Below are 21,301 nucleotides of genomic sequence, written 5' to 3'. Positions count from 1 at the left end.
TGCGCAGCTAGCGCCATTCGACGGCCAACACCGCGGTTCCTGGTGTGTCCGCTGTGCCGTGCGTGTGATCATTGCTTGTACAGCCCTCTCGCAGTGTCCGGAGCAAGTATGGTGGGTCTGACACACCGGTGTCAATGTGTTCTTTTTTCCATTTCCAGGAGTGTATATCTATTAAAAGGTAATAGTCTGCAGATTCAGAAAACGCAAAAAAGTAAAAATTGAACTTTTCATGATTTTGAGCCTTTCCGGAGCCACTTAAGGATTTATGGACAGCCCTGCCGGATTCATGGTGTCAGCTGCCTCCAACACTACTTAAGACAGTAGTTGAGTCCATACCACGTCGTGTTGCGACACTTGTGCGTGCTCACGGAGGGCCTGCACGATATTAGGCCGGTGTAACAGTTTCTTCGGCTCATCAGTGTATGTGCGTGCTCACGGAGGGCCTGCACGATATTAGGCCGGTGTAACAGTTTCTTCGGCTCTTCAGTGTATGTGCGTGCTCACGGAGGGCCTGCACGATATTAGGCCGGTGTAACAGTTTCTTCGGCTCTTCAGTGTATGTGCGTGCTCACGGAGGGCCTGCACGATATTAGGCCGGTGTAACAGTTTCTTCGGCTCTTCAGTGTATGTGCGTGCTCACGGAGGGCCTGCACGATATTAGGCCGGTGTAACAGTTTCTTCGGCTCTTCAGTGTATGTGCATGCTCACGGAGGGCCTGCACGATATTAGGCCGGTGTAACAGTTTCTTCGGCTCTTCAGTGTATGTGCGTGCTCACGGAGGGCCTGCACGATATTAGGCCGGTGTAACAGTTTCTTCGGCTCTTCAGTGTATGTGCGTGCTCACGGAGGGCCTGCACGATATTAGGCTGGTGTAACAGTTTCTTCGGCTCTTCAGTGTATGTGCGTGCTCACGGAGGGCCTGCACGATATTAGGCCGGTGTAACAGTTTCTTCGGCTCTTCAGTGTATGTGCGTGCTCACGGAGGGCCTGCACGATATTAGGCCGGTGTAACAGTTTCTTCGGCTCTTCAGTGTATGTGCGTGCTCACGGAGGGCCTGCACGATATTAGGCCGGTGTAACAGTTTCTTCAGCTCTTCAGTGTATGTGCGTGCTCACGGAGGGCCTGCACGATATTAGGCCGGTGTAACAGTTTCTTCAGCTCTTCAGTGTATGTGCGTGCTCACGGAGGGCCTGCACGATATTAGGCTGGTGTAACAGTTTCTTCGGCTCTTCAGTGTATGTGCGTGCTCACGGAGGGCCTGCACGATATTAGGCCGGTGTAACAGTTTCTTCGGCTCTTCAGTGTATGTGCGTGCTCACGGAGGGCCTGCACGATATTAGGCCGGTGTAACAGTTTCTTCGGCTCTTCAGTGTATGTGCGTGCTCACGGAGGGCCTGCACGATATTAGGCCGGTGTAACAGTTTCTTCGGCTCTTCAGTGTATGTGCGTGCTCACGGAGGGCCTGCACGATATTAGGCCGGTGTAACAGTTTCTTCAGCTCTTCAGTGTATGTGCGTGCTCACGGAGGGCCTGCACGATATTAGGCCGGTGTAACAGTTTCTTCGGCTCTTCAGTGTATGTGCGTGCTCACGGAGGGCCTGCACGATATTAGGCCGTTGTAACAGTTTCTTCGGCTCTTCAGTGTATATGTAGTATATTCAAAAAATAATGGAAATTTTTGTTTTCTGAAAAAAGTTCGAATTACAGTACTTGTTATACATCTTTACAAGAGCCTTTCATTCCAATCCCTGAAACAATAATGGAACTCGAATTTTACGATAGCTTTTAGCTTTCTCACTGATGCGTTTTCAATCTCATCTCTCTGCCTTGCGAAACGATAACCTTTCAAGGTTGCCTCTACTTTTGTGAACAGAAAAGTATCACACGGGGCTTAATCTGGCGTATATGGAGGTGACACTGGGGCGTTATTGTATTGTTTTCGGCCAAAAATTCATGAACCAGTAACTCAGAGGGAGAAGTCCCAGATATTAGTCTTTCCCTGTGTATACTGTTGTGGATTGGTAAGAGAGCCAACCCGGTTTTGAGAGGAAGCCGAAAGGCACGCGTTTTAGCTCACGCAGGCTGGCGTGAGGTCTGGAACAGGACAAGGAAATTAGAATTTAGAAAAACGGATGTAGCTGGTGGAATACTTAACTTTAATCCATAATTGGTGAACATCGCTCTTGACGGTACATGTTTTACAGCATCAATAGTAACTGGTAATGGCGCCTTGCTAGGTCGTAGCAAATGACGTAGCTGAAGGCTATGCTAACTATCGTCTCGGCAAATGAGAGCGTATTTTGTCAGTGAACCATCGCTAGCAAAGTCGGCTGTACAACTGGGGCGAGTGCTAGGAAGTCTCTCTAGACCTGCCGTGTGGCGGCGCTCGGTCTGCAATCACTGATAGTGGCGACACGCAGGTCCGACGTATACTAACGGACCGCGGCCGGTTTAAAGGCTACCACCTAGCAAGTGTGGTGTCTGGCGGTGACACCACATATACAGTGTTCAAAGAACTTACGGGAATACAGCCGCGTGTCGTCGTTGACAACCGCCGATATTTCGATAGAAGCACTCCCTGCCATTTCCAAGGCATAACTGCAGCAAGTAAGCGCTGTGCAAGCGAGTTCAAAACCTCTGATTTCAGATAAACTCCGTAATGGTAACTAACACCCACACATACACTGTAAACACTAACACCATCACAAACCAAAGATGACCCACGTCAGAAGTTATCGACACTGAAATTAATAATCAATGGTTCTCTGCGCGACAGCAATTGAAATACTACCGATGACAGTGCTACTAAAGCAGAGTTACTATACACAGCCTTTCGAAGTTCCTGCACCAAAGGCGACGACGTAAATGCGAGGGTTGTTTTTTAAGTAAGGGCCGTTCGCGCGTATAGTCCCGTAGTTCGCGCGGACGCCGCAACAAGCCACCGCGCCACTTGCCGGCATCCTTCCCGTTCACACTGATGCAAGTTGCAGCTCTGTAGCTGACGTGTACGCATCGCTGTGCTACTTTATAATGTTTACGATTATTGAATCGCCCGCCGCGTGTGAGATACGGTCAGTGATACGTTTTTTGACCGCGAGAAGCCTATCAGCTGCAGAAATTCATCGTCAGTTAACAGAAGTTTATGGCTCGAATGCAATGAGTGAAGGTAAAGTGCGTCAATGGGTTATGGCTCGAATGCAATGAGTGAAGGTAAAGTGCGTCAATGGGTTAGAGAGTTTAAAAATGGCCGTCAAAACGTCCGTGACGAAGAACGCTCAGGCCGGCTCTCTGTGATCACTGATGATTTGGTGGCTGCAGTCGAAACATAGGTTCGTGAGGACAGAAGATTCACAATTTCCACTCATTCTTTGGAATTTCCACAAGTTTCGAGATCGGTTTTGTACAAAATTGTGTCTGAAAACCTAAACTTTAAGAAACTGTGTTCTCGATGGGTACCCAGACTCCTCACAGAGGACCACAAAGGGAAGAGATTTGCCACTTCATTGGACTTTTTGATTCGTTACGAGGAAGAAGGGGATGCCATGTCGAGTCAAATTGTCACTGGAGATGAAACATGGGTATCCTATATCACTCCCGAAAGCAAGCGACAATCGATGGAATGGCGACACACAACCTCCCCCGTCAAGGTCAAAGCCAAACAGACGCTGTCAAAGCGCAAGGTTATGGCAACTGTGTTCTGGGACCGGCGCGGTGTTTTGCTAGTGGACTTTATGCCACGAGGAACGACAATCAACTCAGAGGCCTACTGTGCAACTCTAAAGAAGCTCTGCAGAGCAATTCAAAACAAAAGGCGCGGCATGCTGACAAAAGGAGTTTTGCTCCTGCACGATAACGCTAGGCCTCACACCTCTCAAAAGACTCGGGATTTGATTGATTCTTTTGGCTGGGAAGTTTTGGACCGTGCACCATACAGCCCCGACCTTGCTCCTAGCGATTTTCACCTTTTCCGGTACCTGAAACACCATCTCGGCGGGCAGCGCTTCAATGACGACGATGAAGTGAAAGCGGCCGTGAATTCTTGGCTGTCGGAGCAGGCGGCCGATTTCTTTGAAGAGGGAATTAAAAACTTAGTTGTACGGTATGACAAGTGCTTAAATAAACAAGGCAACTATGTAGAAAAATAGGTAAAAGTGTGTAGAATCAGAAAATAAAAGTTTTTTTTACAAAAGTATTTGTATCTTTTTTTAAAAATAAAAACGGCCCTTACTTAAAAAACAACCCTCGTATTACAGAATTCGAATCATGAACAGTCCCCAACATGAGTAACTTAGAGGTAGATATCCTCGGATAAATCAATAAAAGCAAGTCTTCCGGTCCAGACTGTATACCAATTAGGTTCCATTCAGTGTAAGCAGATGCGATAGCTCCTTGCTTAACAATCATATGCAACCGTTTGCTCGACGAAAGGTCCGTACCCAGAGACAGGAAAGTTGCACAGGTCACAGCAATATTCAAGAAAGGCAATAGGAGTAATCCACTAACTTACAGGCCAAGATAATTGTCGTCGATAAGCAGCAGGATGTTGGAATATGTACTGGAATATGTATCGTCGTCGAATTACTTCGAAGAGAACGGTCTATTGACATCACGGATCTAGAAAACATCGTTCTTGTAAAATACAACTAGCTCTTTACTCACACGAAGTGTTGAGTGCTACTGACAAGGAATTTCAGATCGACTCCGTATTTTTAGATTGCCAGAAGCCTTTTGACACTGTGCCATACAAGCAGCTTGTGGTGAAATTCCTTGTTTTTGGAAAATCGTCTCAGTTATGTGACTGGATTCGTGAGTTCTTGTCAGACAGGTCGCAGTTTGTAGTAATTTGTGGAAAATCATCGAGTAAAACAGGACTGATTTCTGGCGTTCCTCAAGATAGTGCTATGGCCCTTTGCTGTTCCTTATCTATATAAACGATTTGGGAGACAATCTAAAAAACCCTCTTATGTTGTTTGCAGACGACGCTATCGTTCATCGTCTATTAAAGTCATCAGAAGATCAAGATTTAGAAAAGATATCTGTGTGGTGCGAAATATGGCGGTTGACCCTTAACATTGAGAAGTGGTATGTCATCCACATGAGTGCTAAAAGGAATCCGTTGATCTTCGGTTACGCATATAATCAATTACTTCTAAAGCTCGTAAATGCAACTAAATACCTAGGAATTACAATCACGAACAACTTAAACTGGAAAGAACACATCGAAAATGTTGTGCGGAAGGTGAATCAAAGACTGCGATTTATTGGAAGAGTACTTAGAAAATGTAACAGACCTACTAAAGATACTGCCTACACTATGCTTGTCCGTCCTCTTTTAGAATACTACTGCGCAGTCTGGGATCCTTACCAAATCTAAATAACGGAATACAGCGAGCAAGTTCAAAGAACGGCAGCGCGTTTTGTATTATCGAGAAATAGGGGAGAGAGTGTCACGGACATGGTACAGGGTTCGTGGTGGACATCATTAAAACAAAGACTTTCTCATTGCGGCGGAATCTTCTCACAAAATTGCAATCACCAACTTCCTCCTCCAGATGTGAAAATCTTTTGTTGACACCGACCTACATAGGGGGAAACGATCATCATAATAAAATAATGTAATTCCGAACTCGTGCGGAAATATGTAGGTGTTCTTTTTTTCCGTGCGCTGTTGGAGATTGGAAATATAGAGAGTTATTGTGAAGGTTGTTCGATGAACCCTCCGCCAGGCACTTAAGTGTGATTTTCAGATTATCCATGTAGATGTAGATGAGGATACCGACTTCGCACGACAATAAAATCAGTTATTTTTCTGCGCTCGTATCCTTTCTGATTGCAACAGACAATTTTTTGTAAGTTTAATCACTCACTCCAACATCCCTCCATTCCAGTGATTCAGTTCCTTCATCCTCCTTTCTGTTACATCTAAATATCCTGTATGTGTTATGTCTTCACCCCACCCATTTATTCTTCAGAGTCTATCTTTGGCTTAGACATAGTAACTGTTCCTACACTTTCACACAACAGAAATGGAATAAAACACTAAATTCTAAAATCTTGATGTGTCCATATAATTGAACTCCAATTTGAGGGTTGATTATTGGTCATCCTATTATCGTCCACCAGTTCTGATTGTTATAGCTGAGTATCAGTCTGTCCATAATTCTTACAATTCAGGTTTAATTTCAATGCGTCTATTTTCCAAATTCACATATTATTTTTCCTTCTTGATCTGCAAAACAAATACCCAGCAATAACCAAATCCTTGGCTTTTAAAATACACCAGAAACAACACCCAAACTGAGATTACCTGCGCTCTGTTATTGAGGAAACTCATTAAAATATTTGAAATTTAAAAATATCAATGAAGTGCACTTTTTTAGGAACTGAAACGCTTGTATCGTGCAACTAATAAATTTAATAAAAAAAGCCATAAGTAGTAAACTGTATTTTTCTCTACAACTTCTTGTGGCTCGTCATAGAAATTGTGGCTTGCTAGAAAAGTCATGACTCGCTGAAAGTATGATCCAGTTTTTTTGTCTTTGAGATAAGAAAACTGTGTGGCTAAATTGCACTCATTGCACAATGATGAAATCACAACTGCTCACCAACAACAACCTCACCAATCTCCCACCAAGTACATGCTTGAACTTGCTTGCATCAGGTGATTGCATCAGAAAACAACAGGCTTCAGAATGCAAGTAATTCGTCCCAAAACATTTTAGGTCAAGAGGACGAGAGATATAACAGTTTGCAGCACAGCGATCTTACAGAATATCGATATTTGAGTCCACAAAAATTTGTATATGATTATTTCATTTACAAATATTTTCAAATTATTATCTAGAATAAATTACAGAAATAATAATAATGATAAAAATAATCATTACTAATCAAAATCTTTCCAAAATTTAGAAAAATGTAGCTCCTATAAATGTGTATTTTTTGATCATGATAGAAAATGGATTTTTCTGATCATATATTTATATGATGGATAATACTTCATGAGCTGTTTACTAAAAAATGAGAAGGAAATGTTTTTATAATCTCAGAAAAATGTCTGTGCATAGGGTTACCTAGTTACCTCAGTGTACCACATCGTCTGAGTATTTGCAAGTATTGAGTATTGCAGTTGTTTGTATATATTGTGTATTCTGGTTTGGGTTAAAATATGGTCATTAACCAGATCTCTCACAGGTTTTATAAATTCATTCGGAGCTGACCACTTCCCAACTGGAGATCAAAATCATTTGTTTACTTAAAATAAGGTTTCAGTACTACAGCACGCAATATCTCTACATTTTATTTCTGCCGAAAATGTGACCTGATTCAACACAGCCAAATATTTCATGTGAGCGTTGCAGGTGGAAATGTATGCTTCAGGCATACATTGTACAAGTTCTTCCCAATCACTGTGCGTCTTCTATCGACGTCTACCCTATGCAGAATTGCATAGCACAGTCAGAACTGAATTGAAAGCACCCTCCTTGACAGGAGTGAGGATTGCTACAAGTTTAGTACGTGCTTAGACGTTGACAGTGAGTACTTGAATATTCATTATGGATGATACGATACATTTTAACTATCACAAGAATCACAGGCATTTTTGTGTGAAGTGTACTACTTGTGATCACATTTCAATCAATTTGCGAAAAAATCACACATAATTAAAGAAGAATTACATCCGAAATGTTTCTAACATACGTTCACTATGTACGTTTTCACTGTGCACGTTCGTCCTTAGTCTGATACAACCCATTTATCTGAGACTATTCTGGAGTCTCTGTTCTCTAATGCTAGCCAGTCAGAGGCAAGAAAAGGCAACTCTTCATTATAAGGATGTGCTCCGGACACAAGAGGGAGACAAGAAACGTATTTGTTTCATGTGATCCACCACACATTAAGTGGGTGATCATAATGGAGTAAGTTGCATCCAGGTCAGTTTATCCAACGTTGTACAACATTATAGTTTCCATCTACCGCATTACTTGGCTGAAATGACAGTCTCCCAATAAACCAAAATGTCCTCTTTGATTTAGCATGCTTCCAATCTCAAAGAAAGCTTGTGTTGACAGATGTGAAAATTACCGAACTATCAGTTTAATAAGTCACAGCTGCAAAATAATAACGCGAATTCTTTACAGACGAATGGAAAAACTGGTAGAAGCCGACCTCGGGGAAGATCTGTTTGGATTCCGTAGAAATGTTGGAACACGTGAGGCAATACTGACCCTACGACTTATCTTAGAAGAAATATTAAGGAAAGGCAAACCTACGTTTCTAGCATTTGTAGGCTTAGAGAAAGCTTTTGACAATGTTGACTGGAATACTCTCTTTCAAACTCTAAAAGTGGCAGGGGTAAAACGCAGGGAGCGAAAGGCTATTTACAATTTGTACAGAAAGCAGATGGCAGTTATAAGAGTCGAGAGACATAAAAGGGAAGCAGTGGTTGGGAAGGGAGTGAGACAAGGTTGTAGCCTCTCCCCGATGCTATTCCATCTGTATATTGAGCAAGCAGTAAAGGAAACAAAAGAAAATTCGGAGTAGGTATTAAAATCCATGGAGAAGAAATAAAAACTTTGAGGTTCGCCGATGACATTGTAATTCTGTCAGAGACAGCAAAGGACTTGGAAGAGCAATTGAACGGAATGGACAGTGTCTTGAAAGGAGGGTATAAGATGAACATCAACAAAAGCAAAACAAGGATAATGGAACGTAGTCGAATTAAGTCGGGTGACACTGAGGGAATTAGATTAGGAAAAGAGACACTTAAAGTAGTAAAAGAGTTTTGCTATTTGGGGAGCAAAATAACTCATGATGGGCGAAGTAGAGAGGATATAAAATATAGACTGGCAATGGCAAGGAAAGCGTTTCTGAAGAAGAAAAATTTGTTAACATCGAGTATAGATTTAAGTGTCAGGAAGACATTTCTGATAGTATTTGTATGGAGTGTAGCCATGTATGGAAGTGAAACGTGTGCGATAAGTAGTTTAGACAAGAAGAGAATAGAAGCTTTCGAAATGTGATGCTACAGAAGAATGCTGAAGATTAGATGGGTAGATCACATAACTAATGAGGAGGTATTGAATAGAATTGGGGAGAAGAGGAGTTTGTGGCACAACTTGACTAGAAGAAGGGATCGGTTGGTGGGACATGTTCGAGGCATCAAGGGATCACCAATTTGATACTGGAGGGAAGCGTGGAGGGTAAAAATGGTAGAGGGAGACCAAGAGATGAATACATTAAACAGATTCAGAAGGATGTAGGCTGTAGTAGGTACTGGGAGATGAAGAATCTTGCACAGGGTAGAGTAACATGGAGATCTGCATTAAAGCAGTCTCAGGACTGAAGACCGCAACAACATGTTTCAGCAAAAGCCAAGTACACAAAAATATTACAAGCTTGCAACAATAACAACAGAGGATAATAGGAACCATGTGTTTAATGTCATCACCATTCACATTTTATCGACATTCAAACCCCCATGGAGGAAAATCCGGTTTGTAAATAAACAGTGTCCGCAGAAGCAGACGCATACAAGCCAAAACTTGCTTGGAACATAACCAAAAGCATGGAAACACAAGTAGTTTTATGAAGGTGAACGTAATTTGACAATTAGAATCACATACAAACTTTTTTCAACCCTTTTCCATCTTAATATCGGTCCACGCATGAAACAGGCATATATACAGTCACAGCAACACTTGCCATTCTGCTGATGGGGAGCCTCTGATGAACATCATGGATGTCGATCTGCATGCCTCAGTATCCAGCTGGTACGTCCGTTGCTTTGTATGCAGTCTGCTGGTGTGCCTGCCAAAACCTTGTTGGCTGTGCCAGTCGCCGGAGTTTTCCCACATATTTCATAAGATCAGCACTGAAGACACATCCTCTGACACCGACCACATATTGTTGAAAATTTCCCAGTTTGTTGCGCTAACCGCCACGGCTCGAGGTTTAATGCTATGCTATACATATCTGGTTTTAAAGATCACATTTGGAACTCCTGTATTGACAAACTCATCGCTTGAAGCTTTCTCCTACCTACAGCCTTTGACCTTTTCTATTGAGCTAACAGTACTATAAATCATGTCAATGGACAGAGAAAGACTAACAAGCCCGCTACAGGCGTGTGTGCCGGCCGAAGTGGCTGAGCGGTTCTAGGCGCTGCAGTCTGGAGCCGCGCGACTGCTACGGTCGCAGGTTCGAATCCTGCCTCGGGCATGGATGTGTGTGATGTCCTTAGGTTAGTTAGGTTTAAGTAGTTCTAAGTCCTAGGGGACTGATGACCTCAGAAGTTGAGTCCCATAGTGCTCAGAGCCATTAAGAGCCACAGGCGTGTGTTCTGACATAAGCTGGAAAACAGTACAGTTGCCACCCAATATTAAAGTCTCATAACCCTCACGTCCTGGGTGTTTATCCAATCTCACATGATTACACAGCACCAATCTTGGAGTTCAAACAGTTGGGAGACTTGTCAATTGAGAAAAGACATTACAAAGATTCTGTCTGGACACAATGGTTACCATAAGAAGAATTTTGGACTCAGCACTCTTACGAAGTCCTAGCCTCCGTTTTATCAGGACCTTACCGTCCTCAATTTCCCACATGGTTACACAGCACCAATCTCTGAAGAAGTGTAGTTCAAACTGTTCAGTCCACAGACTTGTCAATTGGGAAAACTCATTTCTAAGCCTCTGGCTGGACCATGGTTACCCTGGATGCACTAGAACGACTTTGGATTCAGCACTCTTATGAAGCCCCAGTCTATCTTATATCAGTACCTTAACTTCCTCCACCAGAGAAATTTACCAGTTTGAACAGCAACCGTGTTCACGGCACGTATACACAGGGACTGCTATAGTGATGCCAGGGAACTAGTGTCTGGCCATTGTGGTTTCCCTATACACTCTAGAAATCTGAAACCGTGTCAGAAGGCTACTGTATACCACTGAGGAACTCCTTCCCACAGGGTTGCCAGTGAGTAGGCAGTCCCGTAACCTTCCCTCGATCACCACACGTACCTCCATCCTTGTAAGCTAAAGTGCGCGTCATTTATGTTGGCGGCCGAGTTTAGGTTCGTTCTGCGCATCTGAGGTCACAAAACACAGTCAGCCAATGAACAGAGAACGACGTTGCCACATCTCGACTGCAGTGCAGAGCATGGACGAATGTCTTCAGTTTTAGAAACGTTCAGTAATAAATAAAGTAGTAGAACAAAAACAATGTCTTGATAGCAGACATTCTTTTATAGAAAGTTTGGAAAAAGCATTCTTTATACCAATTGCTTCATATTGTATTAATTAATTAAACCAAACAAGCAATAAGACTCCTAATTCAGGCGATAGCAAGGAAAGGTGTTTGTATCACTCTCACGAACCGCTTTTTCGCAATAAAGAACAGCGGTAATTGTTTGTTTCCCATTGTACTTCGACGAAGCGTGAGTAATTCATAATCATACCAACAGTGTTTGTCAGTATTTTGCGTGACGTGTTATAGTCCTCATGGCGTTCTGTAGTCAGACGAGGTGCGTTAGCATAATGGATAAGGTGTTGGGCTACTGTGCTAAAGGTTATGAGTTCAAACCTTATGTGATGCCTAATATTTTCATTATTTAAAAACAAAATCGAAGTGCCTTACTTCACGAATTACATTTGTTTGAATGCAATTTTTTGAAATTTCTAGTGCTTTGTCTCTTCATTAACCCTTTCGCTGCTGAAGACACGTGCTCCCCGCATTCTGCGCTGTGCGCGATTTTGTCATCACTGCACTGCTCGCCTGTGCAGACACATGGTGTTCCCACTGCTTTGACACTCTTATCATTCGATTTCACAAAAACTATTTGGCCCAAAAATATGATTTTTACGCGTCTTCTTGACTGATAACTTCCCCCCATAAATGACTTAATTTTGTTTCGATATTCAACGCAGTTATTATGCAGCATTAGATATAGTAAACCATTGCACGAAATTTTGAAGAGTTTGCATAGGTAGAAGTCCATAGCGTATACTTTCCCTATGGTCGATTTTAGTTGCCACAATGTTGAGAATGAAATGTGGACAAGATACCTAAATTTCATATAAAATTTACTGTATAACAATATCTCATTTAATTTAAGTACTACATAGGCGTCGTATGTAATATTGAGAAATATTCCGTCTTTCGCGACTGTAATAAAAGTATTATTTACACCGGACGCGTTTGGCTTTATTTTAAAGCACTTCAATCAAGGAAAGGTATGGCACATACACAATGGTACTCATGTTCTCTTTCTCGTTTTTGTTTTACCAATGGTACTGAAATACATTCCTCTTTTGCAACTGTAATAAGGGACTTATTTAGACCAGACGCGTTTCTCTCTTTTGAAGCATCTTCAGTGGACAGTATTTTGTCTCCTCCATTGCCAAGTCACCTTTCGTAGTTTTGTGCTGCGGTAACACAATATTCAACGTTTGTGTTGGCAGATCAGTGTTTTAGCAAATAAATGATGTTTGTGTGTGCCACACAAAAATTATACACTCCTGGAAATGGAAAAAGAACACATTGACACCGGTGTGTCAGACCCACCATACTTGCTCCGGACACTGCGAGAGGGCTGTACAAGCAATGATCACACGCACGGCACAGCGGACACACCAGGAACCGCGGTGTTGGCCGTCGAATGGCGCTAGCTGCGCAGCATTTGTGCACCGCCGCCGTCAGTGTCAGCCAGTTTGCCGTGGCATACGGAGCTCCATCGCAGTCATTAACACTGGTAGCATGCCGCGACAGCGTGGACGTGAACCGTATGTGCAGTTGACGGACTTTGAGCGAGGGCGTATAGTGGGCATGCGGGAGGCCGGGTGGACGTACCGCCGAATTGCTCAACACGTGGGGCGTGAGGTCTCCACAGTACATCGATGTTGTCGCCAGTGGTCGGCGGAAGGTGCACGTGCCCGTCGACCTGGGACCGGACCGCAGCGACGCACGGATGCACGCCAAGACCGTAGGATCCTACGCAGTGCCGTAGGGGACCGCACCGCCACTTCCCAGCAAATTAGGGACACTGTTGCTCCTGGGGTATCGGCGAGGACCATTCGCAACCGTCTCCATGAAGCTGGGCTACGGTCCCGCACACCGTTAGGCCGTCTTCCGCTCACGCCCCAACATCGTGCAGCCCGCCTCCAGTGGTGTCGCGACAGGCGTGAATGGAGGGACGAATGGAGACGTGTCGTCTTCAGCGATGAGAGTCGCTTCTGCCTCGGTGCCAATGATGGTCGTATGCGTGTTTGGCGCCGTGCAGGTGAGCGCCACAATGAGGACTGCATACGACCGAGGCACACAGGGCCAACACCCGGCATCGTGGTGTGGGGAGAGATCTCCTACACTGGCCGTACACCACTGGTGATCGTCGAGGGGACACTGAATAGTGCACGCTACATCCAAACCGTCATCGAACCCATCGTTCTACCATTCCTAGACCGGCAAGGGAACTTGCTGTTCCAACAGGACAATGCACGTCCGCATGTATCCCGTGCCACCCAACGTGCTCTAGAAGGTGTAAGTCAACTACCCTGGCCAGCAAGATCTCCGGATCTGTCCCCCATTGAGCATGTTTGGGACTGGATGAAGCGTCGTCTCACGCGGTCTGCACGTCCAGCACGAACGCTGGTCCAACTGAGGCGGCAGGTGGAAATGGCATGGCAAGCCGTTCCACAGGACTACATCCAGCATCTCTACGATCGTCTCCATGGGAGAATAGCAGCCTGCATTGCTGCGAAAGGTGTACTAGTGCCGACATTGTGCATGCTCTGTTGCCTGTGTCTATGTGCCTGTGGTTCTGTCAGTGTGATCATGTGATGTATCTGACCCCAGGAATGTGTCAATAAAGTTTCCCCTTCCTGGGACAATGAATTCACGGTGTTCTTATTTCAATTTCCAGGAGTGTATTTGACATAGCTCAGAGCACTTCACTGATAGACGGCATATTCAAGTCCTAATGTTTTTGTAAGTCCACAGTTTTGTTTAATGTATTTTGTGTACTTCCTTTTGATTGATTGAAGTGCTTTAAAATAAAGCCAAACGTGCTCAGTGTAAATAAAACTTTTGTTACAGTCGCGAAAGACGGAATATTTCTCAATATTACATACGACACCTATGTGGTACTTAAATGAGCTATTGTTATACAGTAAATTTTATATGAAATTTAGGTATCTTGTCCACATTTCATTCTCAACATTGTGGCAACTATAATCGACCATACGGAATGTATACTCTATGGACTTTTACCTCTGCAAACTCTTCAAAATTTCGTGCAATGGTTTACTATATTTAATGCTGCATAATAACTGCCTTGAACATCGAAACAAAATTAAGTCATTTATGGGGGGAAGGTATCAGTCAAGAAGATGTGTAAAAATCTAATTTTTGGGCCAAATAGTTTTTGTGGAATCGATTGATAAGAGTGTCAAAGCAGTGGGAACACGATGTGTCTGCACAGGCGAGCAGTGCAGTGATGACAAAATCGCGCACAGCGCGGAATGCAGGGAGCACGTCTCTGTAGCACTGCGCGCTCCCCCCTAAACGTAAGCTTGCGAACTATGCTATACTATGGCGCTGCTTCTATTGGCGCGTGCGTCGTGTGCAACTGGCAACGCAGCAATCTCCCGCGTCTGGGCGGACATGCGCGAGCCGCCAAGATAAAAGAATTGAAATATAGTGCTCTGCTGGTGGCTCGCCACGTGTTTCGCCCACGACTGTACTTTTGCAGCTGGACATCAGCCCGGCGCTGTACCTGGAGAGCGTGCTCAACCTGTCCAGGTTCGCCGTCGACTACTCCTTCGGCCGGCTGCGGGAGCCCGTCAACAAGACGGAGTGGACCAGCCACAGCAATGTGGCCACCGTCAACGCATTCTACGACACCCTCGAGAACTCCATACGTGAGTACATTATGCGATGGGGCCTCAAAAGTGGTGACCATTGTGTGCAAGTGACACGTTATCCAAAGGGCAGCTGTAGTGTGCATCAGACGATTCACTGCCCTCAGATGAAGTGCTTTTGCCTTCAACTCTCTACCGAAGTGCACGGCTGACGAAAGAGGCTCAGGGTATTCAATCTCTCATTTCTTTCCAACCAAACTAAGCAAAAGCAACTAGAAAGTGAGAACGACTACCAATATATATATATATATATATATATATATATATATATATATATATATATATATATATATACAGAGTGAGTCACCTAACGTTACCGCTGGATATATTTCGTAAACCACATCAAATACTGACGAACCGATTCGACAGACCGAACGTGAGGAGAGGGGCTAGTGTAAGTGTTTAATACAAACCATACAAAAATGCACGGAAGTATGTTTTCTAGCACAAACCTACGTTTTTTTAAGTGGAACCACGTTGGTTTTGTTAGCACATCTGAACATATAAACAAATACGTAATCAGTGCCGTTTGTTGCGTTGTAAAATGTTAATTACATCCGGAGATATTGTAACCTAAAGTTGACGCTTGAAACATTGTCCTCACTTCATTGCAGAGGCCCAAACAGCTGCAACATACATCGCGTTTCTATAGAGTGATCTGCCAACGTTGCTCGAAAATGTCCCACTGGAAACGCGTCGACGTATGTGGTGTCAGCATGATGGTGCACCTGCACATTCCGCAATTAACACTAGGCTGACCCTTGACAGGATGTTCGACGGGCGTTTCATAGGACGTGGTGAACGCATAAATTGGCCAGCCCATTGTCCTGATCTTACACCTCTGGACTTCTTTCTGTGGGGTACGTTAAAGGAAAATGTGTACCGTGATGTGCCTACAACCCCAGAGGATATGAAACAACGTATTGTGGCAGCCTGCGGCGACATTACACCAGATGTACTGCGGCATGTACGACATTCATTACGCCAGCGATTACAGTTGTGTGCAGCAAATGATGGCCACCACATTGAACATCTATTGGCCTGACATGTCAGGACACACTCTATTCCAATCCGTAATTGAAAACGGAAACCACGTGTGCACGTGTACCTCACCCTTCATGGTAATGTACATGTGCGTCAGTGAAAAAGACCAATAAAAAGGGGTGATTCTTGAGTTTCTCCCGGCGTATTTGATAATCAAAATATCCACGGGTGTACTGCCGGTCTATACTGTCCAACGGGCACAATATTTCGGCGATCATACATGTCGCCATCATCAGGTGAACTGACGGACTGAGCTCCTGTGAACGTGCCGGCACGGAGATCCGTACGCTATGGTTGGTCAGAGGGAACTGTTCCTCAGTTGCCTCTGAGCAGCCATAGCGTACGGATCTCCGTGCCGGCACGTTCACAGGAGCTCAGTCCGTCAGTTCACCTGATGATGGCGACATGTATGATCGCCGAAATATTGTGCCCGTTGGACAGTATAGACCGGCAGTACACCCGTGGATATTTTGATAATAAAAAGGTGTTAGCATGTGGACGTAATGTGCTGTTCCAGTCTCTTCTGTACCTAAGGTCCATCAACGTTCCCTTTGGATCCCTACGTAATTCGGTGCTCTCCGATACACACGACCGAACAGCGGAGGAGTGGTACTCAAGCGTCAACTTTAGGTTACAATATCTCCGGATTTAATTAACATTTTACAAAGCAACAAACGGCACTGATTACGTATATGTCTATATGAAACTTCCTGGCAGATTAAAACTGTGTGCCCGACCGAGACTCGAACTCGGGACCTTTGCAAAGGTCTCGGTCGGGCACACAGTTTTAATCTGCCAGGAAGTTTCATATCAGCGCACACTCCGCTGCAGAGTGAAAATCTCATTCTGGATATATGTCTATATGTTCAGATGTGCTAACAAAACTAACGCGGTTCCATTTAAAAAAACGTAGGTTTGTGTTAAAAAACATACTTCCGTGCATTTTTTTTATGGTTTGTAGTAACCAATTACACTAGCCCCTCTCCTCACGTTGGGTCTGTGGAATCGATTCGTCAGTATTTGATGTGGTTTACGAAATATATCCAGCGGTAATGTTAGGTGACTCACCCTGTATATATATACACAGGGTGTTACATAAAGGCACGGCCAAACTTTCAGGAAACATTCCGCACACACAAAGAAAGAAAATATGTTATGTGGACATGTGTCCGGAAACGCTTACTTTCCATGTTAGAGCTCATTTTATTACTTCTCTTCAAATCACATTAATCATGGAATGGAAACACACAGCAACAGAACGTGCCAGCGTGACTTCAAACACTTTGTTACAGGAAATGTTCAAAATGTCCTCCGTTAGCGCGGATACGTGCATCCACACTCCGTCGCACGGAATCCCTGATGCGCTGATGCAGCCCTGGAGAATGGCGTATTGTATCACAGCCGTCGACAATACGAGCACGAAGAGTCTCTACATTTGGTACCGGAGTTGCGTAGACGAGAGCTTCCAAATGCCCCCATAAATGAAAGTCAAGAGGGTTGAGGTCAGGAGAGCGTGGAGGCCACGGAATTGGTCCGCCTCTACCAATCCGTCGGTCACCGAATCTGTTGTTGAGAAGCGTACGAACACTTCGACTGAAATGTGCAGGAGCTCCATGGTGCGTGAACCACATGTTGTGTCGTACTTGTAAAGACACATGTTCTAGCAGCACACGTAGAGTATCCCGTATGAAATCATGGCGGTGAATCGAGGAAGTACAGTAGATACTGACGAAACTAAAATGAGCTCTAACATGGAAATTAATCGTTTCCGGACACATGTCCACATAACATCTTTTCTTTATTTGTGTGTGAGGAATGTTTCCTGAAAGTTTGGCCGTACCTTTTTGTAACACCATATATATATATATATATATATATATATATATATATATATATATATATATATATATATATATATATATATGTGTGTGTGTGTGTGTGTGTGTGTGTTTCACATACACCATTTTTATCTAGCAGCCACCGCGAACTAAGACACAAAGGAATTGCAGACAATGACTACGAGTGGGCATTGAGTTATATCAATGGGCAAAGTTGGACATTTGTGCCAGGCTGGGATTCGAACGTGAGTCTTCTGCTGACTAGGGAGATGCTCTGACCACAAAGCCACTGCATGGACTGCCCTGGTACACCTCCTGCCAGACCCAAATTCTCAACCTGTCCGCACACCACTGACGTAGTGTCACTTGCCCATCATCCCCATTACCTGTGGTATTACCTTGATTCTCATAAGAGTTTGAGATTGGTGTACAGCTGTAGTGCAGAGACCATTGGCCTTCCTTAATTTTATATATGCAGGGTGAGTCAGGAGGACAGGTACACACTTTGAGACGCGATAGTATTAGTGGTTCTGGACAAAAAAACGTCATATGGACATATGCCCTAGTGCGAATGGTTTCCGAGATAGAACACGTTTAATATCACTTTTGCACGTTTTTCTTTAATAACTCGAAAACCGCACAGTCCGACGAAAACGTGTCTCAGTACACAATTAAACTAAATTAAAGTTGTTGCAAAAAAAGTCCTATTCATTTGTGGTCTAGGACTAACAGTTTGCGCGGAGAGATTGTGAGAATATTGGAAGTCCGTAGCTTAGACGCTTTTTGCAGGCCAGTTTGAGATAGTTTTCCGACTTGGTGGACCACAAGCGTCCTGTATCAAAATGTTCGTCTCAACTTCCTCTATATTACTGTGGTATGTTGTAAACATTGACAATGAATAATACAGAAAATAAATAAAAATGTATGTTAAAAGTGGTCTACCTTGGAAACCATTCGGAATAGGGCATGTGTCCACACGAAGTTTTCCTTCATTTTCAGTGCCTGTCAAAACACTTACCTTTCCTCCTGACCCACCCTATATATAAATGAGTCACTGACTGTTGCCACCAAAAATAACTCCGAAACTATGATAGGAGCTGAAAAGTTTGTGGGACAAACGTTGCATGGAACAACAGGGGCCATAATATGACGTTGGTTTTTTGTTGTGAGGTAGGGTCGATTCAGAGATATGAAGTTTAACTTTGTTTTTTTAAATGGGATGCTATAGTTTGGTACTTATTTTCTGATAGCGGCTATCGAGACGAATCCAGTGATAATGTAACAGTAAGGTCTTTGAAGGTCAGCGAAGGTCAAAAATGTGGCATGAACGTCCATTTACAGAAGGTGTTAGAAGTGATGACCATTGGTATGAACGAAGAGATGCAATGTTCTTATCAAGGATTGAGTGATATTCCTTGTCACTTCGGCACTTATCGAAGCACATGCTCTGACAATTCTCTCTCGTATGTCGTGCAAATAGTAAATATTCGCCGAATACGTGCCATTGATATGAAAACACCATTCGACGATTTCGCAATTTAACACTATTAGGAACGGTAAGACTGGTATCGTCGAATCAAGCGAATGTGGTGATGTATTCCTTCCAACAACAAGTCGATATGCTTCTCATTCACAGAGGATGCCAATGAAATTCAGTGAGATCTGGAGACTTATATGCTGAAAGATATTCTCAACTTACTCGCCCTACACGTCGTACATTTAAATGTGTGTATGATAAATTGAGAACAACTGGATCTTTAATGCATCGGAAACATAACCGGCAAAGGAAACTTACTAACAAGGGAATGGAAATTGGTACTTTTGTCACTGCGGTTCGAGATCCTTGTGTTAGTTCGCGTCAGATCTCAAGGGAATCCTGTTGAAAAACATTAATATTATACATCATCATTGGATTCGTCTTGATAGCCATTATCAGATAATAAGTACCAAACTATAGCATCTCATTTCAAAAAACAAAGTTGACCTTCATACCTCTGAAGCGACCCCACCTAACAACAAAAAACCAATGTCATATTATGGCCCCTGTTGTCTCATGTAACTTTTGTCCCACAAGCTTTTCAGCTCCTATCATACTTTCGGAATTATTCTTGGTGACAGCAGTTAGTGACTCACCCCATATATATATATATATATATATATATATATATGTGTGTGTGTGTGTGTGTGTGTGTGTGTGCCTTTGAATGTATTTGTTGGTAACAGTATAAGTGAATAATGCAAAAGAATTTGCTTCACATGTAATTTAATACAAACATTAAAAATATATAATTTCAAATTTCTGTTTAATTAATTGTGGCTCTGAACTCGATTGTTTATTATTCCATATAGGTTAATATCACAGATGGTGTGTGGAATAAATGATCAGCTTAGCTTTCCATAATCTGACAATGCTGATGGGACATCAGTCAGTTCTGTATTTAACTAACGAATGGCTTCCAAACTGATTTTTTGCTGTTTCCTTTCCATTAACACTGCAAATGAGTAACATAAATGATGAACTCAACTTTTCATTTCTCTAGTCTCCTACTAGCCATTTATTTTGTGGAAAATTCCTGAAATTACGCTTCTATACTAAGTGGGATAATTTAGTTGAGAAGTAGTGTCAGGAGAAATTTTTTCGACCAAAGACAAACGATCCACAGAGGAATAGTTGCTGCAATTGTTCCAAACATTCGCAGAAATGTACAGTGAAAACAAAAATACTTTGCACGAAAAACGAGGTGTGTTACTGAAAGACTGGGGAACACTGTTGAGGTTTACTTTTTAGGAATGCATGAAATGGGTAATTAATGCGATAAGAACTTCAGTCAATAGACAAATAAGTGGAAAATAATTCCTGAGTTGTTATTAATAATATAATAACAGCAACAATAAAAATAATAATAAAATTTTACTTGTGTATTGTAACTGAGGACGTGCCAGTTTGGACAACTTTCAGTGAATATAATTGTCGAACATTAACACTGAAAGTGAAATCTGAGTCCTGTTAGTTTAAGTGCTCTGCTAGAGACGATAAAAATTACAGAAACGCATCAATAGGTTATTGGTCTAGTGGTGTAGAATCAATTAAACAACTGCCCACAGTTTAAAGACTTTCTTTTTTAATCACGGTACTGATCCGCTTACAACTTTTCAGCCCACTCTGAGAACTGCGAGTGTTTTTCCGCCATCATCAGCAACCGTTTCGCATCCGCTGCGCCCTGCAGACTTCTCCTCACAGCCCGGTCACTATCGACACACACACACACACACACACACACCCGTGTTGTGACGTCACCTGACCACCTCCGATCAGACTGCCACGTCGGACCGCCGCCACCTCTGACAGTCCACCAGAGAAATTGCTCGCCCAGTGAGCCACCCCCGTTCCCCTGGCCTCGTCTGCCCGGAGGATGCTAAGTTCACCCAACCTGGATATGATGTGACGTCATTGTGACGTAACACGCTTTAGTCGATTAACACACCTATCGACTTTTACGAAC

General features: G+C 43.3%; 1 protein-coding gene across 1 annotated transcript in view; it reads left to right on the top strand.

The window, feature by feature from the left end:
• The window catches only part of LOC126108565 (neprilysin-2-like), a 339,107-nt gene that overhangs the window by 274,442 nt on the left and 43,364 nt on the right, over nt 1–21,301 (top strand). The window contains exon 11 of the mRNA XM_049913853.1: nt 14,748–14,916. Coding sequence (XP_049769810.1) covers nt 14,748–14,916 — 169 coding nt within the window. The remainder of the gene's footprint in view (nt 1–14,747; nt 14,917–21,301) is intronic.

Source organism: Schistocerca cancellata, chromosome 11, assembly GCF_023864275.1.
Source record: "Schistocerca cancellata isolate TAMUIC-IGC-003103 chromosome 11, iqSchCanc2.1, whole genome shotgun sequence".
Classification (NCBI taxonomy): Eukaryota; Metazoa; Arthropoda; class Insecta; order Orthoptera; family Acrididae; genus Schistocerca; species Schistocerca cancellata.
This window is presented reverse-complemented; position numbering and strand designations above follow the sequence as displayed.